General features: G+C 47.0%; 1 protein-coding gene across 2 annotated transcripts in view; it reads right to left on the bottom strand.

Annotated features, from left to right (window-relative positions):
- The window catches only part of Bmp5 (bone morphogenetic protein 5), an 88,943-nt gene that overhangs the window by 33,153 nt on the left and 29,258 nt on the right, over positions 1–26,532 (bottom strand). For both annotated transcript variants that reach the window (XM_070017261.1, XM_070017262.1), the window contains exon 2: positions 12,737–12,929. In XM_070017261.1, coding sequence (XP_069873362.1) covers positions 12,737–12,929 — 193 coding nt within the window. The remainder of the gene's footprint in view (positions 1–12,736; positions 12,930–26,532) is intronic.

The raw sequence follows: 26,532 nt of genomic DNA, 5'->3' as shown, positions 1-26,532 counted from the left end.
CAATTACTACAATTTTTACTTTTCAGGTCAAATTTTAGGATTTCCCTGCAGTATGACAGAAGCCAGCATAATAATTTTCTTGACAGTTCAAAAGTCCTAGGGCAGATGTTGGAGGACTGTTTAGCAGATGAAGGCTCTGAAGTACTCAAACGGCTTTGCTTGGAAATGAAGTATAAACACCCAAAAGCAGTAAGACTAAGCAGCGTGAGCCATAATTTGAGTTACCACACTCCCATAGCTCATGGAAAATACAGACTGTGGAATGAGACACTGAACCTATTTGTCTAAAAAGATGGGAGAGGAAGAGCTAGAGGTTAACTTTCATCATCTTTTTACCAATACCACTGAAGCATAAACTAACAGGGATTGGAGCAATTAAAAAGCTTAGGTAATGAAGCAAGTCCTCTGTCCCAGTGTCCTTGTGCATATTAAAAATGGCATAATAATAAAATGGCATTATAATCTCTTCTTTGAAATGTCATGTCAAGACTACACATAACATAATATTATAGATGTGTAATATATATCATATCTATGCATCTATATCTATAGACAGGTACTGAGGTGAATGATAGGCAGATGATGATAGATGATTGAGAGAGTGAAAGAGAGATAGGTGATGGACAGACAGACGGATGAACAGACAGACAGATGGACAGATGGATGGACAGATGGACAGATGGATGGATGGATGAATGGATGGATGGACGGAAGGAGGGATGGATGAATGGATGGATGGACAGAAGGAAGGATAGATGGATGGGTGGATGGACGGACAAATGGATGAACGGGCAGGCTGATGGGTGAGTGGATGGATGGATGGACGGATACACAGAAGTGGTGACTAAAGACAATCTAGAATTGACTCTCTGCATGGTCAGCCAAGAATTATCTGGATTCTGATCCTTACTTGTTAAAGAAGACAAAGAAGGAGAGTAGAAGTAGAGCGAGGAGAAGGAGAAAAGGAGGTAGGATAAACACAGGCATGAAAAATGGGGTAATTCCTGAGACTATTAGCTGTCATTGAAATTCTTCCTTTCAAAAGCATAGCTTCAGACTTTGCATGGTGGATCTATAACTTCCAGCCATCCAAATAAATGCTAAAATCAAGAACAAAATATCCCCGTGGTTAATTTCTTGATAACAGTATTTTCCTTGACGGATTCCAGAGTGTGTTTGTCAGAGCTGGGGCGGGGCGGGGGGGGGGAGGCGGGAGGGGGGGAGCGGGTGGAATGCTTGAAAATGGTGTGTTCTCACACTCGGCCATGAGATTCAACATGTGGCTAGAGTGGAAAATACACAACCCCACAGATGCATGAGGTGAGCTGAAAGAAATGATCATATACAGCTTGCTAGTAAAACAAAGAACATGGCTGTGTTAGTGACTCATTTTATAGGGGACTCAAAATAGGTCTTCTTCATTATACTAATTACTAATTACCCAGCATAGCTGTGAGTACTTCAGTGTCACAATTCACCTACCCAAGTGTGTAAATATGTACTTTCTGCTTGAAACTGTTCAACCTTGTGCGATTTTACCATGGCAATCCATTCTCCAGTAAACAGCCAGGGGAGGAATGCAAAGCTGCGTGTCACCGGGGTGCCGCTGAGGACGGCGGTACTGAGCGCGCCGTGACACTCCTGGACTCCCTCTACGTCACCAGCTAGATACACGGAGCCGTCGGTCTCATAATCATAGGTGGGAAGAAAACTTCTGACTGAAAATGTCTAACGTGAAGGAGTCCAGTGTCTGATTTTCCCTGACGGTGGTTCTGGTGGTTAGGAATTCTAGAACTAAGTGGTCATAGGAATTACTCAGCCAAACTGTTCATTCATGAGAACGTTTCAAGACAAATCAAGTGATTTCCCCTGGTCACTTGCCAACCGGAGGGACAGAGCTCAGGATTCCACATTCCATGTCTGGAGCATTTCCTCATAAAATAGCAACGCGCATCCCAAACCATACCTGAATGTATTTACTTATTCTGAGACGTTGTTAGTGTTGGGACTGGTCCACCAGAACCCTGAGCTGAGCAACGGGCACAGAGGGAGCCTGAGAAGGGCTGGGGACATTTCTTGGATCCAACGGCCGATTCATTCCTTCATCGCCTTCCCCTTCCCCTTTCCATGTGGTATGTGTTCACTACACACAGCCGTTTCGTGTCCACATGGTGATTCAACGAAGCCAGAACTCCTCTGGGTGGCTCAAGGCTGGAGTGGCCGCAAAAGAAACTCACTGGGGACGTGGACGTGAGCCCAGGCTGGTCTATGCTAGGAGGGCTGAGGGAGGAGGAGGCGTGGATCTCGGGGGCCTGCTGGCCCAGCTTCTCGGTGTGGACAGCGCTTCGGCCTGCAGCTCCCTACTGGTTTTCCTTTTTTCTGCTCTTTGGAGTCTGGGGCCGATCGTGGGGCAATGCTAAGAAGGATGTGGTCTCGGGGAGGCTGCTTGGGCTGGTGACATTCAAGCCTGGTAGCTGGGGAGCCTGTTCTCATGGGGTCCAGATTCTCCAGGATCTTGTTTTCTCCAGCTCACTTCTGTCTTTCCCTTCTGACTGTCTCCCACGGATCTGATACCCAGCAAAAGGCTCGCAGGGACTGTCTATTTCCACCATCTTGACAGGTCCAATCTCTGTACCACACCCTTCCCAGGGGCCCCGAGAGCCACAGGGCGTTTGCTGGTTATCTGGGTCCCTTTGCTTCCGATCTGGAATGGCACCCACTGCCCTATCCCCCGAGCAGGCAGCGCAGATCTGAATTTGCTTTCAGTTCCCAGATCGCCACCCACCAGCATGCAGAATGCTCTCACTCATTCTCAGGATTAGACACGGCGCCACATTTGACTCCCGGCTCACGGTAGAGCGTGTGAAGGACAGGGAACCAGGGCCAGCCCCACCCTGGAAGCAGCTGGCCTAAGTGGTCATTGTGAGTTCTTCTTACGTTGTAAATTGGTCAACAATGTCTTATGAGAATCAGCTAATATCCTTCAGAAAGCTTGACCTGACCTAAAGAAAGAACCAACAGGCCCCATATTGTGACTGTTTCCTTCATAGCCAGATGTCTCCTGGGTCTGAAAACCTGTGGAGAATCTTCTCCTCCACTTACTCGGCCTGATTTCAATTGCTTGCTTCTGATTCCCAGAGCTCCTCCTTCCCACCGGCACAAATCTGTCACCAATAGCCACATCATCAATAGACGCATCACCGATGACTTGTCATTGATGGCCCTGTAACCGACAGCCACGTCACCACGCCCATGGCCATGTCACCGATGGCCACAGCAATGGTTCTACGAGGTCTGAAGTTGAAATGGGCTCCCTGGTTGCTTGGACCACCTCATTCCGATAAATCAAAGATAAGACAAATGGGAACATATAAAACTGCATAGAGCTCTCTGAGCCTGCTCTTACAGAATTTCTGATTCTAAGCTGTATGCAAAAGGCTCAGATAAAAATCAGCAAACTAATATTAGCTGAAATCAAAATGAAGACTTTGTAGAAGTTTTTGGGTTTTGTTTTGGGTTAAATTCTCATTAAAAAAATCAATTGTCAGAACATCTGGTACTGGTTTGCAGAACAGCAGATCACCAGGAACAGAGAAACCTACCAGCCGGGAGTCTCCACGAGGATCCCACCCCCACCCCTCACTCTCCACCCGAGCAGAGAGGCTCCATCCCGCCAAAGTCGCTCGGCATCAGCAGAGTGACAAAAGGACCTGCGGCAGACCACCCGGCCCGCCGGATCGCGATCGCAACGATCCAGCACTCTCCACCCGAGCAGAGAGGTTCCATCCCGCCAAAGCGGCTCGGCGCGACAAAGGGTCCTGTCTGCAGACCACCCGCCCGCCCGATCACGATCGCAACAACCCGGCGGGGTCACTTGGGCCCCAGAGGTACCGAGAAGAAGCTGCCTGAGCGTGGACACTCTTGACCCAACAGCTTCGACAGAGGCAGAGACAGAAAAGAATCACACAGAGCCACCACCGCCCAACCCAGCCCGGATTGCAACAACAACTGACGACCTACACCACACAGAAACAACCAGCTCCAGGGTGAGTACCCCACAGGGGAAGTGTATCCCTCAAGGGAGACCAGAGCTGGAGGGAATCCCCAGACCCTGACCTAGACTCCCTACCCCAGCACCCGGACCACAGGACCCACTAAAACTGGGAACTGTTTGAGAGCTCCACCAGCCCGTGGAGCACACTCAGCTGGCCAGGCTAGAGCAAGAGCACCCCTGGAAGGGAGCTTAAATGCCCAAGCCAGGAACAGCGCCCCTGGGTCAAGACTACCAACAGTAGAAGAAATCTGAACTGTGTCCCCCAGGCTGTATAACCTAGGGGGTATACACATCAGCACAGGCCTAACAAGCGCGCTCCAGGCTGGGGCCGGAACCAAGCCCGGGGATCCGGCACCTGAACAACACAACCAACTCCTCCCAATTGAAGTAAAAAGCTGAGCATACGCCTCAACAGAGGGGAGAAAACCAGGAAACAACACTCCCCCGGGAAGCACGCCTGTGACAACAAAAGACCTGGAGGCCCAGGACAAGAGAAGCCCAAACCCCACCAAAACTCCACCCATATACCCTAGACTGGGAATTGGGCAACACAGGCTGCCAGCACCTGATAGTAAGCAGGAGCTCAGACTGTTAAGGCGGCTCAGCAATAGAGTGATAGTCTTGGATGTATGAGGCCCTGGATCTGATTCCTCAGCATCACAAAAGCAAAAAGGGTCAGAAGTGGTGCTGTGGCTCAAGCGGTAGGGTGCCAGCCTTGAGCTGAAAAGCTGAGGGACAGCACCCAAACCTAGAGTTCAAGCCCACAACCAGCCCAAAACAAATAAACAAAAACACATCAGGAGCCCATAGCAGACTCCAGCATTTGGGAGAGTGCATCCAGAGCATCTGTTCTTCACAAGAGCACCCGTAGGAGCAAACACAAGCAGTCTAGGGTGCTCAACCCTTCCAAAGGCGGGAACTGTCAGCAATCTACAGCAGAGAGCTGAGAATCCTAAGTAAGTCAGAATAGCAGCTGGAAATAGGCTCCCAACAGAACCCAGATCAGGCACAGACTCTCTCTACCAATACAGAATCAGCAACCAAGCAAAGACAGACACACCAAAACAAAATTGAAGAGCAGTCTCCTGAACCTCCATGCGAAAATCACAGAGAAAAATCACAAGGTTTACTACCACCCAGGACAGCAAGCTCACCTCAAAAGCCAGCAGCCACACAGGGGAGAGCCCCAGTGGGAGCAAAGCAGGAATGGAAGACAAAGGCTACTTCCAAGGGTTGCTGGAGGCAATGACTCAAGAAATAAAGCGAGAAATTTATCAGAAATTGAAAGAGCACAAGGATGAACTATCCAAAGAGATACAGGGTATCAAACAAGAGATGCATGCAAAAATAGAAGCTGCACAAACCTCAATAAGAAGTGAGATAAACGCCAAATTAGAGGTAATGCATACCTCATTGAGAGGTGAGATCAGTACTCTGAGAACCAACATTGAATCCATAAAGGGATCCATTTCCTCCATGCAAACCACAATAGAAGCCACTGTCAACAGAGTGAATGAAATGGAAGGTCGAGTGTCAGATACAGAAGACAGAATACACCAACTGGACCAAAAAGTGACAGATATGGAAAAATTACTCAAATTAAACCAAAGGGATATTCAAGAGCAAGCAGATAATGCTAAAAAATTTAACCTTCGCATAATTGGAGTGGACGAAGGTGAGGAATTCCAGAGCAAGGGAATGCAACACCTATTTAACAAGATAATCAATGAAAATTTTCCCCACCTCAAAAACGACCATCTTAACTACATCACAAAAGCTTATCGAACACCCAACAAGCAAGACCCCAGGAGAAACACTTCTAGACACATTATAGTAAAAATGATAGATCTGAATAATAAGGAAACAATCCTGCATGCAGCAAAAATGAAGAAGGAGCTATACTACAATGGGAAAAAAATAAGAATTACTGCAGATCTCTCCACACAAACAATGAATGCAAGAAAAGCCTGGGAAAGCACCATACGAGCCCTGAGAGCCAATAACTGCCAACCCAGACTGATCTACCCGGCAAAGCTAGCATTCACATTTGATGGAGAACTGAAAACTTTTAATAGCAAAGAAAAACTAAATGAATACATAAACATTAAGCCAGCATTACAAAGAATTCTAAGAGGGGGGACACAACCTGAAGAAAGCAGCCAGGAACTGGGGCCTGCCCCAAACAGGCATTACTCAAAGTCTAACTGAGCAAGCACAGGAGGAAAGGAAAAAAGAAAAACTTAGGAAAACGGAATGGCAGGGACAACAATGCATCTCTCTATACTTTCTCTTAATATAAATGGGCTGAATTCGCCAATTAAAAGAAAACGAACTGAGGACTGGATAAGAAAACAAGACCCATCCATCTGTTGCCTTCAGGAGACCCACCTCTCAGCCAAACATACAAACAAACTCAGAGTGAAGGGGTGGAAAAGGATCTACCAATCAAACGCCCCCAGTAAGAAAGCAGGTGTAGCTATCCTGATATCTGACAAAATAAACTTTTCATTAAAATCAGTACAGAAAGACAAGGACGGACACTACATATTAATAAAGGGAACAATCCAAGAGGAGGATATAACCATCATCAACTTATATGCCCCAAATATTGGTGCACCCAGATATGTCAAACAAATGCTCTCAAACTTACAGAATAAAATAGATCCCAATACGATAATACTAGGAGACTTTAACACACCACTCTCACCAAAGGACAGGTCTACCAACCAGAGGATTGGCAAAGAAGCTACCGAATTAAGAGAGGCCATACTTCAAGCGGAATTAACTGACATCTACCGAGTATTTCACCCTAAAACAACACAGTACACATTCTTCTCAGCAGCTCACGGAACTTTCTCCAAAATAGACCATATCATAGTTCATGCAAGGAACTTAAGCAAATACAAAGGGATCGACATAATCCCCTGTATCCTATCTGACCACAGTGGAATCAAGCTAGCTCTCAATAACAAAGCATACCGCAGAAATTTCTCCAATACATGGAAATTGAACAGCACACTCCTTAACAATGCCTGGATAACAGAAGAGATCAGAGAAGAAATAAAGCACTTCCTACAACTCAATGAAAATGAAAACACCTCACAAAGAAACTTGTGGGACACAGCAAAAGCAGTCCTGAGGGGCAAATTTATTGCCCTCAGTGCCCACATCAAGAGAATGGAGACAGACCAAGTAAATAACCTCATGTTGCAATTAAAACAGCTAGAAAAACAGGAAAAAATGGAACCTAAAGCTACTAGAAGAAGCCAGATAACCAAATTAAAAGCAGAGATTAACCAATTAGAAAATCAGAAAACCATAACCAAAATAAACCAAACAAAAAGCTGGTTCTTTGAAAAAATAAACAAAATTGATGGCCCATTGGCTAGATTAATTAAAAAAAGAAGAGAGGAAACCCATATTAATAGGATTAGGGATGCCACGGGAAACATCACCACACGTACCCAAGATATCCAAACAATTCTAACAGACTACTTTCAAAAGCTATACTCTCTAAAGGAAGAAAATCGGGCAGAAATGGATGCATTTTTAGAGAAATACAAGTTGCCCAAACTGAGCAAAGAAGAAGTTAACCAATTAAATAAGCCAATATCCTATAATGAGATACAGGAAGCTATCAAAAGTCTTCCAACAAAAAAAAGCCCAGGACCAGATGGATTCACAGCAGAATTCTATAAGACCTTTAAACAAGAACTAATACCCATACTCCTCAAGCTCTTCAGAGAAACAGAGAAGGAAGGAGCTATCCCAAACTCATTCTACGAAGCCAATATCACACTCATCCCCAAACCAGGCAAAGACCCAACCAAAAAGGAGAATTACAGGCCAATCTCCTTGATGAACACAGATGCAAAGATCCTTAACAAGATTCTAGCTAACAGAATCCAGAAACACATAAAAAAAATAATTCACTATGACCAGGTAGGCTTCATCCCAGAGACACAGGGATGGTTTAACATACGTAAGTCAATAAATGTAATCCAACATATCAACAGAGCCAAGGTCAAGAATCACATGATTATCGCTACAGATGCAGAAAAGGCCTTTGACAAAATTCAACATTCATTCATGCTAAAAGCTCTGGAGAAAATAGGAATAGAAGGAACATTTCTAAAAACAATAAAAGCCATTTATGACAGACCAATAGCCAATATTATACTTAATGGGGAAAAGCTACAACCAATTCTCCTAAAATCAGGAACAAGGCAAGGATGCCCACTGTCTCCACTCCTCTTCAATATAGTCCTAGAACCCTTAGCCAGGGCAATAAGGCAAGAAAAAGATATTAAAGGGATCCTCATAGGAAAAGAAGAAGTTAAACTATCCCTTTTTGCAGACGACATGATACTATACCTCCACGATCCCAAAAACTCCATCCCCAAACTCTTAGAAATCATAAATCACTTTGGCAAAATAGCAGGATACAAAATAAACCCACAAAAATCAGTTGCCTTCCTATACACTGATAATGTACAGGAAGAGAGGGAAATAAAGGGAGCAACCCCATTCACAATAACCTCCCGAAAAATAAAATATTTAGGAATTAACCTAACCAAAGATGTAAAAGAACTATTTAATGAGAACTATAAAAAGTTAAAGAAAGAAATTGCAGAAGACACTAGGAAATGGAAAGACCTCCCATGCTCCTGGATAGGCCGACTTAATATAGTAAAGATGGTAATACTTCCAAAACTAATATACAAATTCAACGCAATTCCTATTAAAATCCCAATGACGTACATCACTGAAATACAGAAAACAGTCCAAAAATTCATATGGAACAACAAAAGACCTAGAATAGCCAAAACAATTCTAGGGGATAAAGACAATATGGGAGGGCTATCCATGCCGAACTTCAAACTCTACTACAGAGCTATAATAACAAAGACAGCATGGTACTGGCACAAAAACAGACCCGAAGACCAATGGAACAGAATAGAAGATCCAGAAATAAATCCACAGGCCTACAGCCAGCTGATATTCGACAAAGGAGCCAAAGACATACAATGGAAGAAACACAGCCTCTTCAACCGCTGGTGCTGGGAAAACTGGGCAGCCACATGCAGAAAACTAAAAGTGGACCCCAGCCTATCACCATGCACCAACATCAACTCAAAATGGATTAAAGACCTTAACATTAAACCTGAATCTCTGAAACTACTGCAGGACAGAGTAGGAGAGACACTTGAACTAATAGGCACAGGAAGGAACTTCCTGAACAGAGTCCCAGGGTCACAACAAATTGGAGAGAGACTCGACAAATGGGACTACCTTAAAATAAAAAGCTTCTGCACAGATAAAGCTATCGCAACCAAGCTAGAAAGACAACCAACTAATTGGGAAAAAATATTTACCAGCAATATATCAGACAAGGGGTTAACATCCTGTATATACAGGGAACTCAAGAAACTAATCCCTCCCAAACCCAACACACCAATTACTAAATGGGCAAGGGAACTAAAGAGGGACTTCTCAAATGAAGAAATAAAAATGGCAAAGAAACACATGAGGAAATGTTCATCATCCCTGGTGGTGAAGGAAATGCAAATAAAGACAACCCTGAGATACCACCTTACCCCAGTCAGAATGTCCCACATCCACAAATCAGCCAACGACAAATGCTGGAGGGGATGTGGAGAACGAGGAACGCTATTACACTGCTGGTGGGAATGTACACTCATACAACCACTTTGGAAAGCAGTCTGGAGGGTCCTTAGAAAGCTAAAGATTGACCTCCCTTACGACCCAGTCATACCACTTCTAGGCATCTACCCTGAACAACAGGAACCAATATACAAGGACACGTGCACCTCCATGTTTATTGCAGCACTGTTCGCAATAGCTAGGATATGGAAACAACCTAGATGCCCCACCACAGATGAATGGATCCAAAAATTGTGGTATCTATACACAATGGAATATTATGCAGCCATTAGAAATGACAAAATAATGGCATTTGCAGGGAAATGGATGGAGCTAGAAGGAATCATGTTGAGCGAGGTAAGCCAAGAACGAAGAGACAAACAGTACATGGTCTCCCTGATAAGTGGATGATGAATCCAAAATGTTAGGTGATAAGACAAAACTAACAGGACTTAAGAAACAAAGAACTCCCACTCATCTGGTTGAACCACTACTAAATATCCCCATGCTGCTGATCACATATATGGTATATAACATATGAGCACCGTTATATATTACAGACTGTGATAGACAATTTGCTCCAGGAAAGTTAGAATGAACTTGTGACTTTAAATGAGCATCATTATTCCACAATACTGTGAATTTCCGGAAATTAAGTAATCACTTAATCACGATCAAAAAAAAAAAAAAAAAAAGAACCTTGGGGAAGGGAGGGAGGGAGGGGATGGTAGGGGGAAAACAATGGAGGGGGTAACAATGTTCAAGAGGAAGTGGAAGTGTACTCATTACCTCACTCATGTAACTGTAACCCTCTGTATAGTATCTCTACAATAAAAAAAATTAAAAAAAAAAAATCAATTGTTTTTCACTGTGCAAAAGTTCTTCAACTCCTAAGACTATTAACTATTTAGCAGGTTTCCTGGCATTGCATCGTCCCCTATTTTCAACTACCAAAGATGTATGAGCAGTGAGCAGACCCCTCATCCAGTGCGGAAGATGGGAGGGTGAATCCAAAGACGACAGCACAGCCACTGCCACGCCCACAGCCATGGCGAATCCAAAGACAGCGCAGCCACTGCCACGCCCACAGCCATGGCGAATCCAAAGACAGCGCAGCCACTGCCAGCCCACGGCCATGGCGAATCCAAAGACAGCGCAGCCACTGCCAGCCCACGGGCACGGGCTCAGCACCGGTTCCACAGGCTCTTTCATGTGAGGCTCCCAGGAAAGTGTAACAGATGCAAACCCATCCATGGCAGCTGTCCAGTGTATAATCACGCAGGCCTGCAGGCAGGGTTCGGAGCGGTGCACTCTTCGCTGGGTGGAGGAGCCGCTCTGGGCTGTGTGGAAGTTCAGCACCTCTGCTCCGGTCCTCCAGCCGCCCCAGCACACCGCGTGCATCTACCCGCGGGCCCAGAGCCCCAGCGCCAGGCTTCCTGAGGCCCCTGTGAGCCATGTGTAGCAAGCATCACCCGCTGCTGTGAGTTACAGACTCAGGACTGCGCTGCGTCCTGGAGAGAGGAGACAACAGGCTCCTTCCGGTGTGGGGCTGCCCCAGCCCGGGAGATGGCTGCATGGATGTGTCCCAGGCCCTGTCCACGGGAGAGGAGCCTGCCAGGGTGGCCCGTGGGGACACCGAGGACAGTCACCGCGTCCCTCCCCTCCACGGAGCAGAGGCTCTGACGCCCAGGGGCCGGCTCCTGGGCTTCTGGTACATAAGAGAGCAGCTCAGACACCTGCACTCACAACAGGCACTGACACGCAACGTGTGCACAGCACACTTCTTTGGAGAGTGTATCACATGGGTGTGAACAGGTTTAATTCCAGTGAGGCCATTCAGCACAGCTCTGGACACACAGTGGGTGCTGACGAAATGCAAAGTGGCAGCAACCGTGCTTATTAGCAGCCAGTAGCCGTTGCTTGATTTGTACACATCCCACATCTGCACAGTGCTGTGAGAGCATTTTAATAGTCAGAAGCTTTACTACTTAGAAGTAGCTCTTCTAGGAGCGCTCCTCTCCTCTTCCCCTCTCTGTCTCTGTCCCTCTCTTTCTCCCTCAAGTTTCTATTCATCTTGAAAGGCTCCAGTCAAAGGTAACCCCCTCTCCAGGCTTTCTCCGGGCGTCTCCCCCTCCCACATAAAGAATTAATTTTCCTTCCTCCACCTTTCCACACTCCCCGTGCTTGCTTACCTCATCCCGCTTAGCACGTTGTACTGCCGTTATTAAAGTCTGTGGGAGGCAGGGCCACCGCGGCCCAGCCCGGGGCTAGGAGCTTTCGAGCTCTTATTTATTGGGCATATGTCCTCTGCGCTTGCTCAACCAAAGCACGCAAGCCAAACTCAGCTGAATTATCTGGAAAACTCAATCATGTGGAAACCTCATTTGCCAGTAATGCCAGATATACGAGGTGTGACTGAGGAACTGCCTGCTACGTAGAGTACCGGGTGTGAGGCTTATATGAACAGATTCAATATGTGAAATGATACAGAACGTGTGAACTTTTTTTTAACCAAGAAAAGCAAAGATTTGGATACCATCAGAACTCTCCTTTAACCTGCGCACGTTTTAAACACGCGTAGGTACAAATGGGGAAGGCGGGAGATGGTGGGAAGAAAAACTGTGGTTTTAAGGGCCGTAAGTCTTACTAAGATAAATACATGGGAAAAGAGATGACACAATGGATTTGTAAGTTTTTAAACTTGATTACAGAGCAAAGAACTCATAGGCTATTTGGTTAATGGGTCAGGTGGTGTCCTGGAAATGCCACATTAATTCATAAAACGCCAGCCTCGGACACGGAGAAACCCCACACAGATCATCTACAACGAGTGAGACAGGCCTGCGAGGAAAAGCAAGATGCGCACGCATCTGCGGACTGTGGGAAAGAACCCTCACGTCATCTTCTCGCTGGCGTCCCGCCTGGCGCAGGGCATCTCTGCCCCAGAGTAAGCAGGCGTGGTGATGCAGGAGCCAACAGCACTGCACACCCGGCTGCGAAGCTGGAGACCAGGCGTACCTGTTGGCGTGCTCCTTGATGATCTGGTAGATGCTGATCTTGATGGTTTCGTTGGCGAATCTCTCGTGGCTCTTGTCCTTGAAGATCCGGAACTCGGCAGCGCTCACCGCCTCCCCGTGCGGGATCTGAGTCAGGTCGAAGCGGAATTCCTTGTAGTGCCTTCGCTGGGGAGAAAAGTCCTTGTCTCGTTCCACTGGGAAGAGAGGAAGGAAGAGAGGAGGGAGTCAGCCCGCTGTGGAAACAGGGGAAGGAAGAGAGGAGGGGGTCAGCCCGCTGTGGAAACAGGGGAAGGAAGAGAGGAGGGGCTCAGCCCGCTGTGGAAACAGGGGAAGGAAGAGAGGAGGGGGTCAGCCCGCTGTGGAAACAGGGGAAGGAAGGGAGGAGGGGCTCAGCCCGCTGTGGAAACAGGGGAAGGAGCCGTCCATTCTCCCCTGAAAATGAAAACAAACACATGTAACTGGAAAACACTAAAGTCACGGCCCGGTCTCTACGCCTTTCCCGCTGAAGGAAATCCCACCAACCAGCAGACCTTTACTTCCGCGGCTTTCTGAGGATGCGGGGAGCCTGCTGGCGCGCTCCCCGAGGGCGCTCTTGCAGGTGAGGGTCGCGGCGTGTCCCCAGCGTGCTCCCAGGACCGGGAGCCGACGTCACAGATGTGACAGGATGGAGTCTGCACCTCCGCGTGGCTCCAGCAAATAAAGGCTTTCGGAGGAGACCTCGTTTTCACGGGGAGCGTCACTGCTGCTTTAACCGGCGTCCCGGGTGGTTACATGGGCGCAGACGTCTGCGGCGCTCAGACCCGACATGCAGCGCTTCTCTGCCGAGGGCACACGCAAATCCTTTCTTGCTGCTGTGACGCCTGCGGGAGCACGCGGGGCTGAACTCGCCCTGTGTGACGCGGGGCTGAACTCGCCCTGTGTGACGCGGGCTGTCCTCGCTCGCCCTGTGTGACGGGGGCTGTCCTCACTCCCCTGTGTGACGGGGGGCTGTCCTCACTCGCCCCGTGTGACGCGGGCTGTCCTCACTCGCCCCGTGTGACGGGGGGCTGAACTCGCCCTGTGTGACGCGGGCTGTCCTCACTCCCCTGTGTGACGCGGGCTGTCCTCACTCCCGTGTGACGGGGGCTGTCCGCGCTCGCCCCGTGTGACGCGGGCTGTCCTCACTCGCCCCGTGTGACGCGGGCTGTCCTCGCTCACCCTGTGTGACTGTGCACACAGCGCCCCGCCTGTCGCCTGGCTCACACCCTCAGGAGGGATGCCATCCCCACAAGGAACGCCCTCCACTCCCCCGGTGCGCGGGCTCCCCCGCTCTCAGGACTGTCCTCTCGCTCAGAACTGTGGGAACCCTGGCTCTCCCCTTCCCGGTCATCCCAACAAATGGAGTCAAAGAAGTCCATCTCTTTAGCTAAGACATTATTCTTTGAATGTTGATTTAGGACAGTAAGTGCAAGGTATCGGTTTACACAACAGAGCTGTGAGAATCGCGTACCGTCAGACGCCTCCTGTCTCTGGCAGATGCTACAAGCGTCCTTAGTGAGCTCCAGACCAGCGGTGCGAGCAGGCGGGCTCTGTCACTGCCTGGTGAGTTTCTGGGTATTCGCTGGTTCTCCAGTTCTCAGTTACCTTGGACAGCACAGTGCTGAGTGACCAAGAAATCTACTTCAAGGCCCCATGTCCAGGGCCCTGTGCATCTGCAGCCAGCAGCAGTAACTTTTAAACATCTTCACAGTGTATTCTTGTCTTTGCTTCTGTTGCTGTGATGGATTAGATTTATTGACTTGGATTAGATTTATTGAACCAGCTTTGCACCCTGGAGTGAATCCTGTTTGATCATCGTGTAAGATTTTGGGGGTTCATGGTTGAATTTCATTGGTCAGAATTTTACTGAGAAGTTTTGCATCCATGTCCATCAAAGAAATGGGTCTATACCCTTCTCTTTCTTTGATGAGTTCCTATCTGGTTATGGGATGAGCGTTACGTTGCCTTCATAGAGTGAGTTTGGTAGCAATCTTTCCCTTTCTACGTCATTGAAGAGTTTGAAGACTATTAGAGTAAGCTCTCAAGTAAACACACTGAATGGTTAGGAAAAAACACTGGGACATGTGAAAGTATTTGCACACAAAAACACAAGGTGCAATATTTATGTGCATCTGCTCATATAAAATAATACTTATCAAAGTGAACCCCAGGAAATGGAAATACGGTGCTTTTTTTTTGTTGTTGCTGTTTTAGTTTTCTTTCACTTTTCTTTCCTTCTTGTCTTGTTTGTTCACTTATCTGTTTGGGGAGGGCGGGACAAAGGATGAACAATTGTAGCAGTGACACTTACTAGACTGAAAATGAAGTGTAAAGATATGGGTGAGGCAGGAGGGGAAAACCGGGGGACCGTGAGGGCAGGGATGACATTATCCAAAAAGAAACGCACTCTGTCTGACTTACGTAACTGTAGCCCCCGTACATCGCCTTTACAGTAACAATAAAAATGAACGAAGAAAAAAAGAATTTTTTTCAATGACATGGCTTATTGCTAAAACTTGTTACGAAAAGATTCACAAAATATCCTCGAGGTATAAATGGATCTACCAGGTTGGAAGTTGGATTCAGCTACAAAACCATCTTCAGAAGATTCGCTGGTATCATGTCAGCACTGCCGGAACTGTGTGGGAACGTGGACGTCTGGGCCACGGGATGGCCTGAGCCTGTGAGGCGGGCCGTGTGCTGCGGGGGTGGCGGCGGGAGGAGCCTCCTGGGGTTGGATCCCGTCCCCCCGCCCCCCGCCCCCACACACAGTCTCTGTGTGATTCCACCACAAGGTGGGGGGCAGGTGCAGAAGAAGCCCCAGGCACCCCGGCTGGATGCCCCCCACTAACCCTGACCCACGGGGTTATGAAACTGTGACGTTCTTAAAATGTCATTATCCTTTTCCTAAGAAAGGCCTGTCTCCAGAGGGCCTGCCGGACATTTCCCCTGCGGTAACAAGCTGGTAATTCCATCTGCACACGTGAGGAGGCGAATCTGCAAAGAGCATGCAGTTCTGCGGCAATAACGCGGCGTGAAGACTTGCTCCCCATGACCAGTGACACTGCAAACAGGACAGCGGGAGGTGGGAGGGAGAAGGGAGTGGGGAAGAGGGGTGAATAGAATGAAATGGAAACAGAAGACCAGAACTCACAGACATTGCTCAGAGAGGCGGGCAGGGAAGGCGTCAGGAATAGCACATGGGTGAAACTGATCAGAGCACAGCGTATGCATATATGGAAATAGCATCACGGAACTATTCGTGAAATTCAAATACACTAATACACACTGGGGGGGAGAAGGAAAGTTTGAAGGTAGAAAATCTTCCTAACTAAACAACTTCTGCTTTGAGAGAACTTAATTGAACTCACTGTGATTATTTTCTCGAGATGAAAACAACAAGGAGAAACAGGGAATCCACAGAGCCGTGAAGGGTATGATGCTCAGAATCTGGTCTCTGGGTGTCCTGTGCCAGGCCAGGATGTACGGCTGCCACGTTCATTCTAGTAGTGTGTCCTGTCTGACGGTAGATATACTATGACTTACGTCTTCCATCCTGCATTCGCAAGGCTACTCTCTGAAAGCTCGGGAGATATGAAGCTCGGTTTCCACCTCACTCGGCAGGTGAGCTGGGAATCCGCCGGTGGGTGAGATACTCACGCTGTGAATAGCTCCTGCTTCTCTGCAGTACTGCTCACGCGTGCGCCACCCCAGCACCAGGGATCTGCACATACCAATGGTATTTGCACCAGCAAAGCACGAATGTATTTCCTCCATTCTAAAAAGCAATATTCAGAGTTCCAAGTGATAAGAGTCATTATTCAGCTGTTCACAAACTACAGCTTTTGCTCGTGAACCCTAAATCAAAACAAAACTCTAGCTCTAGAAATAAGAGCTGGGACCTAAGTCTCTTGGAATCCAATCTAATGCACACACCTGCACAGCACAGAGCATTGCTAAGTTCACCTTCTGTAAAGTCATCCTCCAGTCTCGAATCTCTGGTGAGATGTGAGTATAATAAAGTGGAAAGCTAGAATTTCAGGCATTGTTATAAAATTTCAGTTTTCTATCCAGGCTATTTAACATAACCCCTTAAGGGGACAAATTGTCAAAGGCTTTAATAAAATCTCGTATTACACATGCCTCACAAGGTCTGCAGCAGATCTGCCTAGTGACTCAAACCCTGTGTCCTCTCCCTCTGTGTGGCCTTCGCCTTCATGATGCCGCACATATTCACCAGTTCCTCTCAGTTCCCTCGCAGCGCGGTCGCCTGGCTGGAGAGGCGGCAAACATTAATATCCTGACTTGAGAACGGGAGGCTGGGGAAAGAGAGCCGGGCGGCCACAGAGGTCTGTCCGGCGGACCTCACCACGAATCCTGGCTGAATGCTCCTCTCGCCGTGCGCTCCACTTCCTCATGCTCTGCAGAAGCTGGTTTCTTGTTAGTATGTTCAAGGCCATTAAATAATACACACATGCTGGGCACCGGTGGCTCACTCTTATAATCCTGGCTACACAGGAGGCTGAGATCTGAAGATCTTGGTTCAAAGCCAGTCTGGGCTTTATCTCCAATAAACCACCAAAAAACTGGAAGTGGCATGGTGGCTCAAGCAGTAGAGCGCTCGCCTTGAGCTGAAGAGCTGAGGGACAGCGCCCAGGCCCAGAGCTCAAGTCCCTTGACTGACCAAAACAACAACAACAACAACAAAAACCAATACACACACAAGTACAGGCTGGGGACAGCTGCTTTGATTGCAAATATGTCATCAGCATCTAGCGTAAACCAGGCTGTCAATCATTAGTTGACATAAGATGTCGTAAAAAAGTTGAAATCCGGTCCACCCTCCACTCTTTCCTCCTGCCTCATTCCTTCATACACGAGAGGGGTGATGGCTAACTTAAATAACATTTGCATGCATGCAGTGACTTATTTAAATATCATTTTTAAAGTCAGCCAAGACAAATGCTGGAGGGGATGCAGAGAGAGAGGAACCCTATTACACTGCTGGTGGGAATGTACACTTATACAACCACTTTGGAAAGCAGTCTGGAAGGTCAAAACTTCTATTCCCAGGCCTTCATCAACACAATTTTGTTTTCTGGAAGAGGTTTGGTTGGTTTGTTTATTTTATTGCTACAATTATTTTAGGAAAAATTGATTTTGTCCACAATGTTTTTATTCTGCTCTCTTCAAAGAACTTTTTCCTCTACAACTTTTCTTCAATATAAGCAATAACAAAATTTGTAGCTTCTGTTCATTCCAGAAAACATCTGTGATCTTGAACAAACTAAATGTGCTCTAGTCTACCAATTTCATTTCTCATCTAAGGAAATATTTATGAAATAGGAAATGATTGTATTCACAATTTGAATGTGTGTCAATGTGAGTGTCAATATGAAACATTACACTTTTATGACTGCCATACCTTGTAAGGTAATGGTAGTGTCCAATTTTGAAATACTTGTAATTCTCTCTCTGAACCACCCCACACCCAACCTTTTCTTCTCTAGATCCTCTCCACATCAAAACTCCCCAAATAGATGGAAAATAACAAATACACATAATTAATAGTCCTGATAGTAATATTTCTATACTATTCCTTATATTATTCCTTCTCATAATTAATATTCCTTATATAAGGAAATAATATTCTTTATAATAATATTCCTTATAGAAAACATAGACACACAATATTCCTTACAATAGGTGAGGTACTTAAGACAGTTTGGCAGGCATTAAGCAATCTGTTTACCTACACATTACAATGTCTCATCACCCACCACAGCAGTAAATGGCTTGAGAAGGTGAAATGGTACACAGGCAAACTAGAAAAACTCACAAAAACAGTGTGCTGTATTAAATATTTCCCTTTGAATTCTTTCCATCAGTGTACATCTTTGATAGCTAAACACCAGGCATTTCCTGAATCTTCTTTACTATAATTCTTAATAAAATCACTATCACTAGACAAAAATGTGCAAGACTCCCTAAAAACCCTAATTCTATTTGGTGATACAGGGAGAAAAAAACTTCTTTATTCCCAAGTATAATGGAAAAAAAATATGGCAGTTATCTTGTTTAATCAGACTCAGATTTGTATAGAAGGACACAAGACAAGACAAGCTAGCAGCTTCTTCTAATGGAGATCATTTCACCATATCAGGTCATCACCATTGTTGCTTTGAGGTGAACCAGAGAAGAAACGAATATAACCACATTTAAAGCACACACTGCGCCCATCAGTTCATGCAATCAGCGCAGGCCTGCTCACTCCTGCTGACCTGACACATGAGCCCCACAGAGCCTGGCCGTCGCTCATGCCTGTGAGCCTCTCACTGTCATTTTGTCACAGGCATGAAATAAAAACGACCACAAAGCCAGGCACCGGTGGCTCATGCCTGTCATCCTAGCTACTCAGGAGGCTGAGATCTGAAGATCATGGTCCAAAGCCAGCCTGGGCAGGAAAGTCTGTGAGACTATCATCTCCAATGAACCACCAGAAAACTGGAAGCGGTGCTGTGGCTCCAAAGTGGTAGAGCGCTCACCTTGAGCTGAAGAGCTGAGGGACAATGCCCAGGCCCTGAGATCAAGCCCCACAACTAACAACAACAACAACAACAGAACAGAGAAAGCCATGTGGTGCGTGGCACACAGCTACCCCGCATGCTCTCTGGGACAACTGTGTGTGCACAAGCACACGTCTTAGCGGTGAAATCATCCTTGCATGCAAGCCTTCATCATGGCGCTCTGCATTTGAGCCTAGGATGGTCAACAACGCTCACCCAAATTTAAAGATTGTGCTTAACTGTACACACATACACACACACAGGTGCATGTGTGCACGTGCAAAAAAAAAACTCACAGGAAACAACCCATCCAAAAAATTCAGGGGAACCTACATGCCACTACTGGAATCACAATTATGGCAGTGTGGTGAATCTGCTACCTTCAGTTTCTAGATTTTTATTTATACTCCAAAGGTCTCCATCTGAACAGAATGGTAAAGTGATCTACAGCAGCAGCAGAGAGCTAATTTCACTGGCAGAGAAAGCAAGATTAATTATTATTCTGCTTTGGTTTAAAAAGTGGTATTGGAAAAACATCCAGGAAATAAAATATGAATGGAGCGTTTCACCTTCCATGTAGCAAATGCTCCAACACTGTGGACTGAACTTCCTCTAAGACAAACTCAGCATTGCTGAGACATAACACAAATGAATGAATGATTAAAAGTCTTTCTTCCCCCCAAACAGATACCTCCCCAAACAACTTTATCACTACTAGAAATTGGACAGAACTATCCTGGGCTAAATAGTTTCATGTCTCCCGCATCTGAAGACCAGAATTAATTAACGGAGCACTATGCTTTTATCCAGTTGGTGATTTATCTGCAGTTTAGAGAGGGTGCTTCCAAGGGCAGTCCACCCCAATCTCCCATCTGAGGCTGGAAATCAGAAGACACCAACCAACACACTCGGTAGCTGCAATGGAGAGAGAGCATTTTCCCAGGAGCCCAGCCAGCTGGAGCGCGCGCACATCATCGTTTGCTGCTGAGTGCAAAAAATCATTAAGACATTACTCACGGAGTTATTACTTATCTGTGTTGCATTTTAAATGAAAAGGGAGGAGGAAAAAAAACCCACAAAGATATCGTGTGACCACCAGGATGTGTAACTTCACAAGACGCCCCTCGCTGACTGGCCCGGAGAGAAACATAAACTTGGTTCTATAAAGACCTATTTATTGGTCGGTGAATGCATGTGTTCATGTTGCCTGTGAATGAGTAACCACCCCAGAGAGTGCGGTAAACTGCAAATTCCAGAAGTCCTTGGAGCCGCTGAATACCGCAGCCATGTGCAACCTGACTGAGAGCCAATGTCTCCTGAATGCTCGGCCTCAAAGAACAATTTCATTTGATGCGCCAAAGTTCTGCAGTTGCAAACCTCTTAGTCCTGCTCGTTCCACGAATACAGCGTTAGAAAAAGGGAGAGAGTCGAAGCGAAGAAGGGAAGGATGAACTATGTAAATACTTAACACAATAATCAAACAGGTTACCTAAGTCCATTTTTTAAGATTCATATTTGTGAAATTTAAGAAATGGGATGAAATGTGCTGGCCGGGTGCCGGTGGCTCACACCTGTAAACCTAGCTACTCAGGAGGCACAGATCTGAGGATTGAGGTTCAAAGCCAGCCCACGCAGAAAAGCCCATGAGACTCTTATCTCCAACTAACTACCAAAAAAAAAAAGCCAGAAGTGGAGTGATGGTTCAAGTGGCAGAGCACTAGCATTGAGCAGAAAAGCTGTGACCAGGCCCTGAGTTAAAACCCCAGGAACAACACAGGAGAAGGAGAAGAAAGGAAGCAGAAGAAAGAAATCATATCCTGCTGCTTTAGAGTAGTAATAATCTACGCGCACACACAATGGTATCTGATGTGAAGAGGTGGGGGGGGGCGGTGCTGGGCTCTGGCCACCGTCCGACACCCGAGAGATTAATCATCAATAAACAATCGTGGCAATAAACTAATAGATAAGGACAAATTAATGTATCACACATTTTCCTCTTATCCCCTATTTGACCTGGACGGTGGATTCTTTTTATTGTCCTGTGACATAGGCAAAAGCCATTCATCTCTTCACTCTCGTGAGTTGGCCGGTCACAACGCCAGGAATAATTCCTCCATTTTACAATTGCTAATCCAGTGCACTGAGAACTACCGCTGCCTTTCTCCTCATTCCAGGGGGCGCTCTAACGTGTCTCGCTCTAATCTCCTCGGCTCAGTGTGCTGTGTTCTCTCCCTCCACCCTTGGACTCAGTTTTTCCCCCATCCTAGGTCAGCCCTGGATTCAGCAGAACACTGACAGCCCTGCAAATGAGCCCAGTCGGCGTTATTGATTTGTATCCATCTGTGTCACAATCCGGGAAATGAGATGTTTGCTGATTTTTGAGAGTTAAACAGCATTGATGCTTTTAGTATGGGCTTGAATCTGAGTTTTGTTTTGTCTCCAGCAGGGGACAGGCCTGCCTGCCCTCCTGAGCAGACTCAAGGCCCAGCCCTGAGCCCAGGCCTCCTCCGGGCTGCCAGCTGCTACTCACCCTCGGCCTTGCTTGCCCTGGCAGCGAGACCTCTCCTGCTGTATCTATATAGTCTAGACAGAACTGGAGGACTCATTCCCTGAGACCAGCCCTAGTAGTTGTGGAATAGAAGTAACTTAAGACATGAGCCCAGAGTGAGGGAGAAAAGTCCTCCTTTTACATAATGAGGCTGTGTGGCAGTGTTCTCAAGCGGGCTGGAAAGAAAGATGAGTGGGGGGGGGGGCGGGGTACAGGCAACATGAAAGGAAGCAAGAAGGAGAGGGGGAGGGGTGGGGGAGAGGGAAAGGGGGAAGAGGGAAAGGGGGGAGAGGGAGAGGGAGAGGGGGGAGAGAGGGAGAGAGAGAGAGATCTTTGCAGGCAGCCTGAAACCTAGCAAACTCTGAGCCCAGTTGCTGTGGCACCAGTCCTTTATGCCATGTTACAGGGTCACATAGTAGGATGCTAAGAGGACTTACATATTGTCTGTGTTTGGTGTTTTATCTGCACGGTTCTCAAACAATCAAAATAATGGTCAACCCACGTTTCATTAGGTCCACTTCCTTGCTAAGTGGCCTACCAAGCCAAATATTCTGATGCCCCTAACATTAGTTTATATATCTAGAAAATAGGTTTATTAATAAAAAGACACTGTTATCATGGCCTGTAAAAGTTGTTATGGAGTTTAAAAATCTTCAGACCAGATTTCTGCAACCGTGGATAGACAGATCTAATTATCATCACTTGACATTTTGTTTAGATGCTTTCCATCGGCAGAAGCCTGCAGCGTGCCGGTGTTTTAACGTGTCCAGGCGGCAGACACATTACTCTCCTACATCTAATGGGACTTTTACAGGACATTTAAATCATTTCATTATTTTTTAATGTATTCTATGTGCAAAAAGGCTTCTGTTATTCTTTATCATGAGCATTTAAATAGGAACTTATTAATTGGAAGGTAGAAACCATTAATCATATTGCATGAGTTGAGTGTTAGTATGAATTATAGAAATTTTGCTTAGAATATATATTGAAGGTTGTTCTTGATTAATTCATTCGGTGTATAGTGAAAATGATTCCTAATGAGGAGTGAATGTATCTGCTATGGAATGGATTTTAATCTCACTGAGCACAAATACTTGAAGAAATTATGTTTGCCTGTGAAGAGCCAACCTACAGGCATAACTGCTAATCACATTTTGGAAAATACGTAGCTCTTTTTGTGTGTGAGAAAAGTCTGTTCCTTTTATAGACGGCCCGCAGGCCGGAGGTCAACTACTCTAATCTCACCAGACTTCACTCCGTGACCCATGGACTCTTCTGATCCGTCAGGAAAATAGAACAGTGCATTTGAAGCACTTAAAGGCGGAGGGGTGACGGCCTGTCTCCAGCCAAGAGCTTTCCTCGACACCGTGAGCCCCGCACAATGATGGCTTGTCTGAGTGGACACTGCGATCATCTCACAAAGGCAGGTCAAAGGGCTTTTCGGTTGTTTTTTTGGGGGGTGAGGGTGGGGGTTGTGTGTGAAATTGCTCCGTGCCTTCTCTAATGACTGATAATTGAACAGAGACTGGAGCTGTCCGATGTGGTGGGTGACAGATAAGCAGCCGCTCAACACTACCACTCTGTGATGAGTCTGGGAGGCTGGTCAGCTACTGACTGCTGTGGGAAGACAGACGCCCCAGGTCTCCCAGGCCGGCTGCTCCCCCCCGGCTGTGGCCTGGCCACTTCCCTTGGTGAGGATTCAAAGACCATCTCCAGGCCCCTTTAACTGTGGCACCACAGGAAAGCACCAATTCTGTCCAAAGCCAAGGTCTGCATAATTTGTATAGCAAAGATGTTTTCCCCCCATACATTTGAATGCATTCATTGCTAACCTGGGCATTTGGAGAACATTTTATTCAGGGTAAAAAATTCCTTATTATTCAATTGAAAGAATCCTCAAAACAAGAAAAAAGAAAAAGTTGGCAATCACATTAAATTTGTTCCAAAATTTTCTCCATGGCAGAAATAGGAAGTGGGTTGAAGACAGTTTGCAGTTTAAAGAACAGGAGAATTTCTGTAGCTGAACAAACAAATAAACATCATTCTCAAATTAACTGCTTTAAATTTAAGTCGGTATGATCACTTTTATAGAGTTCACTCAGGTTCAATTTGTAGTTCAATCTGTCATTTTGAAACAAAAGTAAACTATATACATATTTTTTTTCTTTTCCTGCCCAGTGGTTTTTATCAGTACGGAGAAGGAAGCCATAGAAAAATGTGACTACGCTTACTGGCAGATGACGGTAATAGTGACACAGTAACTGGCTTTTACAGTGTCTAGGCTGAGGGGTGACACCGAGGGACACCTTCAGAACAGGACAGTTGAGGAGCCCCCCGTGTTCGCGAGAGCTGGGGGGCTGCTGCTGGCGGGGGCCGGTTTCAAGCCTTGCTCGTGTTCTGCGGTTCCCTGCCCGGCTCACCCTGTCCTGCAGCACAATGGAAGGTCGCGCCCGGCAGCCCTCGCGTCTGTCTCCTGCGCGCGCTGTTGTGTGTCAGCCTCAGGCGCAGGCGCGAGCTCCGTGAGTGTACACACAGGTGTAACGTGATATGTGAATGTCTGTCTGGAGTCTTCAGGGCTTCACATTGCTGGGCATTGCTGTGGCTCTTTGGAGGGGTGCAAATCCAAACCCTGAGACCCTTAACTCATAAGCGGAGCCCCCCTGACCCTGGACTCGCGCGCAGTCCGGCGAAGCGCCGTGGAGTGGTGCTCATCAGGCGATTCCCTTGTTCCCTCCCTCCCGAAGGAGGTGAGGATCCACCGCTGCTTCGCAGAATCCTTTCAGTCCCACATTCGCAGCTCTGGTACTTCAAAACTCAGGCTGGCCTAACAGGATCTCTGTGGTTGCTTCATGGATATACTACCCTTGGGAAAGGAGTAAAATGCTAATTGAACAAATCAATAGCATTGCTTTTAAGCTACAGTAATGAATGAAATTCTATTTAAAATCATTTACGAAATAAATGATGCATGGCAGCAAGTTATATGCTCATTTTTAAAAAATTATTTCCTATATTATTTTCTCCAGAATATATATGTAATGCATCCAGATCTTTTGCAACAAAGTCACAATTTTTAGACAATACTGCAAGGTGATGCGGTCCTGCAGGCGCATGGTGGCTGTTTTGCTGCATGCACGCTTTTGCTGGGCTTCCATCCCCCGGCATGCTCCTTGAAGGCGACAGATGCATTTTTATGTGAACAAACAGAAACTGGAGGACACTCTGCAGGACATGTTCCTGGAATTATGAGTTAGGAAATCCCTACATCATGCTAAGGTGACGGCTTCTGTAACTAGAGACCTGGCTCCTAGCTGAACAGACTTCATAAAAGCGTTAACTGGGGTCCCAGACAATGAAGACATCCCATGAGCACCTCGGCTTTACTGACTGCATGTAGCGAGAGTTAGGGCCGCTGACTGACCTCCGGCCTGCTCGCTGTTTGCATATGTGTGGGCCTTTCCTTCATTTCGGGACGCAAGACCGACCACAAAACTCAGCAAAGCTCAGCAACGAACCTTTGCATGTCCAAATCCACTAACTTTCTAAGTTTCTGAGGCAGACAGCCACCAGGAGGGAAAACGGCTTTGATGAGATCCACATCAGCTCATCTCAGTTTAGGTTCCCATTTTATAATTTCCCGAGTCTTCTTGCATTTATTGCTGACGTTTGTTCTTCATGTTATTTTACAGCCCATCCAACGACCCCGTCCGGACCGTGTGGCCTGAAGGCTTGGATCTGGCCACACAGCAATGATGCCATGTGGTCCCGAGGAGCCGGTAAAGGGACAGGTGAGGCCTCAGGCCTCCAAAACTGACCCCAAAGGAGAAGGAGAGGCGTGAGGACAAGCTGGGGCTCTGGGGTGCTCTGCGGGCTTCCGTCCCGCACGGCACTCTTCCGGGCTGTGGGCCCGGGAGCGGGGCGGGGCGGCGAGCAGTGGGCGCACAGGGGAATGGATGGGTGGATGGCCGTCCCCGCCAGGGGCGCCGGCCCGGGCTGCCTTCCTCACTCTGTCCCCAGGACGGGCCTCTGATGCCCGCCGTGCCAGAGACCACACAAGTCTCCACAAGGAGCAAGCCGTGGATCGCGGGGGAGGGGTGTGTGTGTGTGTGTGTGTAGAGGGCGGCCATAGTCAATGCCCACATGTGAACAAGCAGCCTGGTCACCTGTGGGGGGGGAGAGGCGGGGACATGATAGACAGAAGGGGGGACACTGATGGAGACACAGCGACACCCAGACCGCTGTGCTGAATTACAGCTGCTATGGACAACTACTTAAAGGCAATGTACGGGAAGGAAGGGAGGGAGGGAGGGAGGGATGAGATGCTGACAGGCTCCGTCCATATGCTAAGAACTTTATTATTATTTTTTTTGGTTGGTTGTGGGGCTTGAATTCTGGGTCTGGGTGCTGTCCCTGCACTGCACTCTTCAGTTCAAGGCGAGCACTTGAGCCACAGCGCCACTTCCAGTTTTTTGGTGGTTTATTGGAGATAAGAGTCTCACGGTCTTTCCTGCCCAGGCTGGCTTTGAACCGAGATCTTCAGACCTCAACCTCCTGAGTAGCTAGGATTACAAGTGTGAGCCACCGGTGCCTGGCTTTATTTTAATTTTGTAGGTCATGGGGCCTGAACTCTGGGCCTGGGCGCTGTCCCTCAGCTCTTCAGCT

The sequence above is a fragment of the Dipodomys merriami genome, unplaced genomic scaffold, assembly GCF_024711535.1.
Source record: "Dipodomys merriami isolate MVZ:Mamm:240054 unplaced genomic scaffold, mDipMer1.0.p SCAF_122, whole genome shotgun sequence".
NCBI lineage: Eukaryota > Metazoa > Chordata > Mammalia > Rodentia > Heteromyidae > Dipodomys > Dipodomys merriami.
This window is presented reverse-complemented; position numbering and strand designations above follow the sequence as displayed.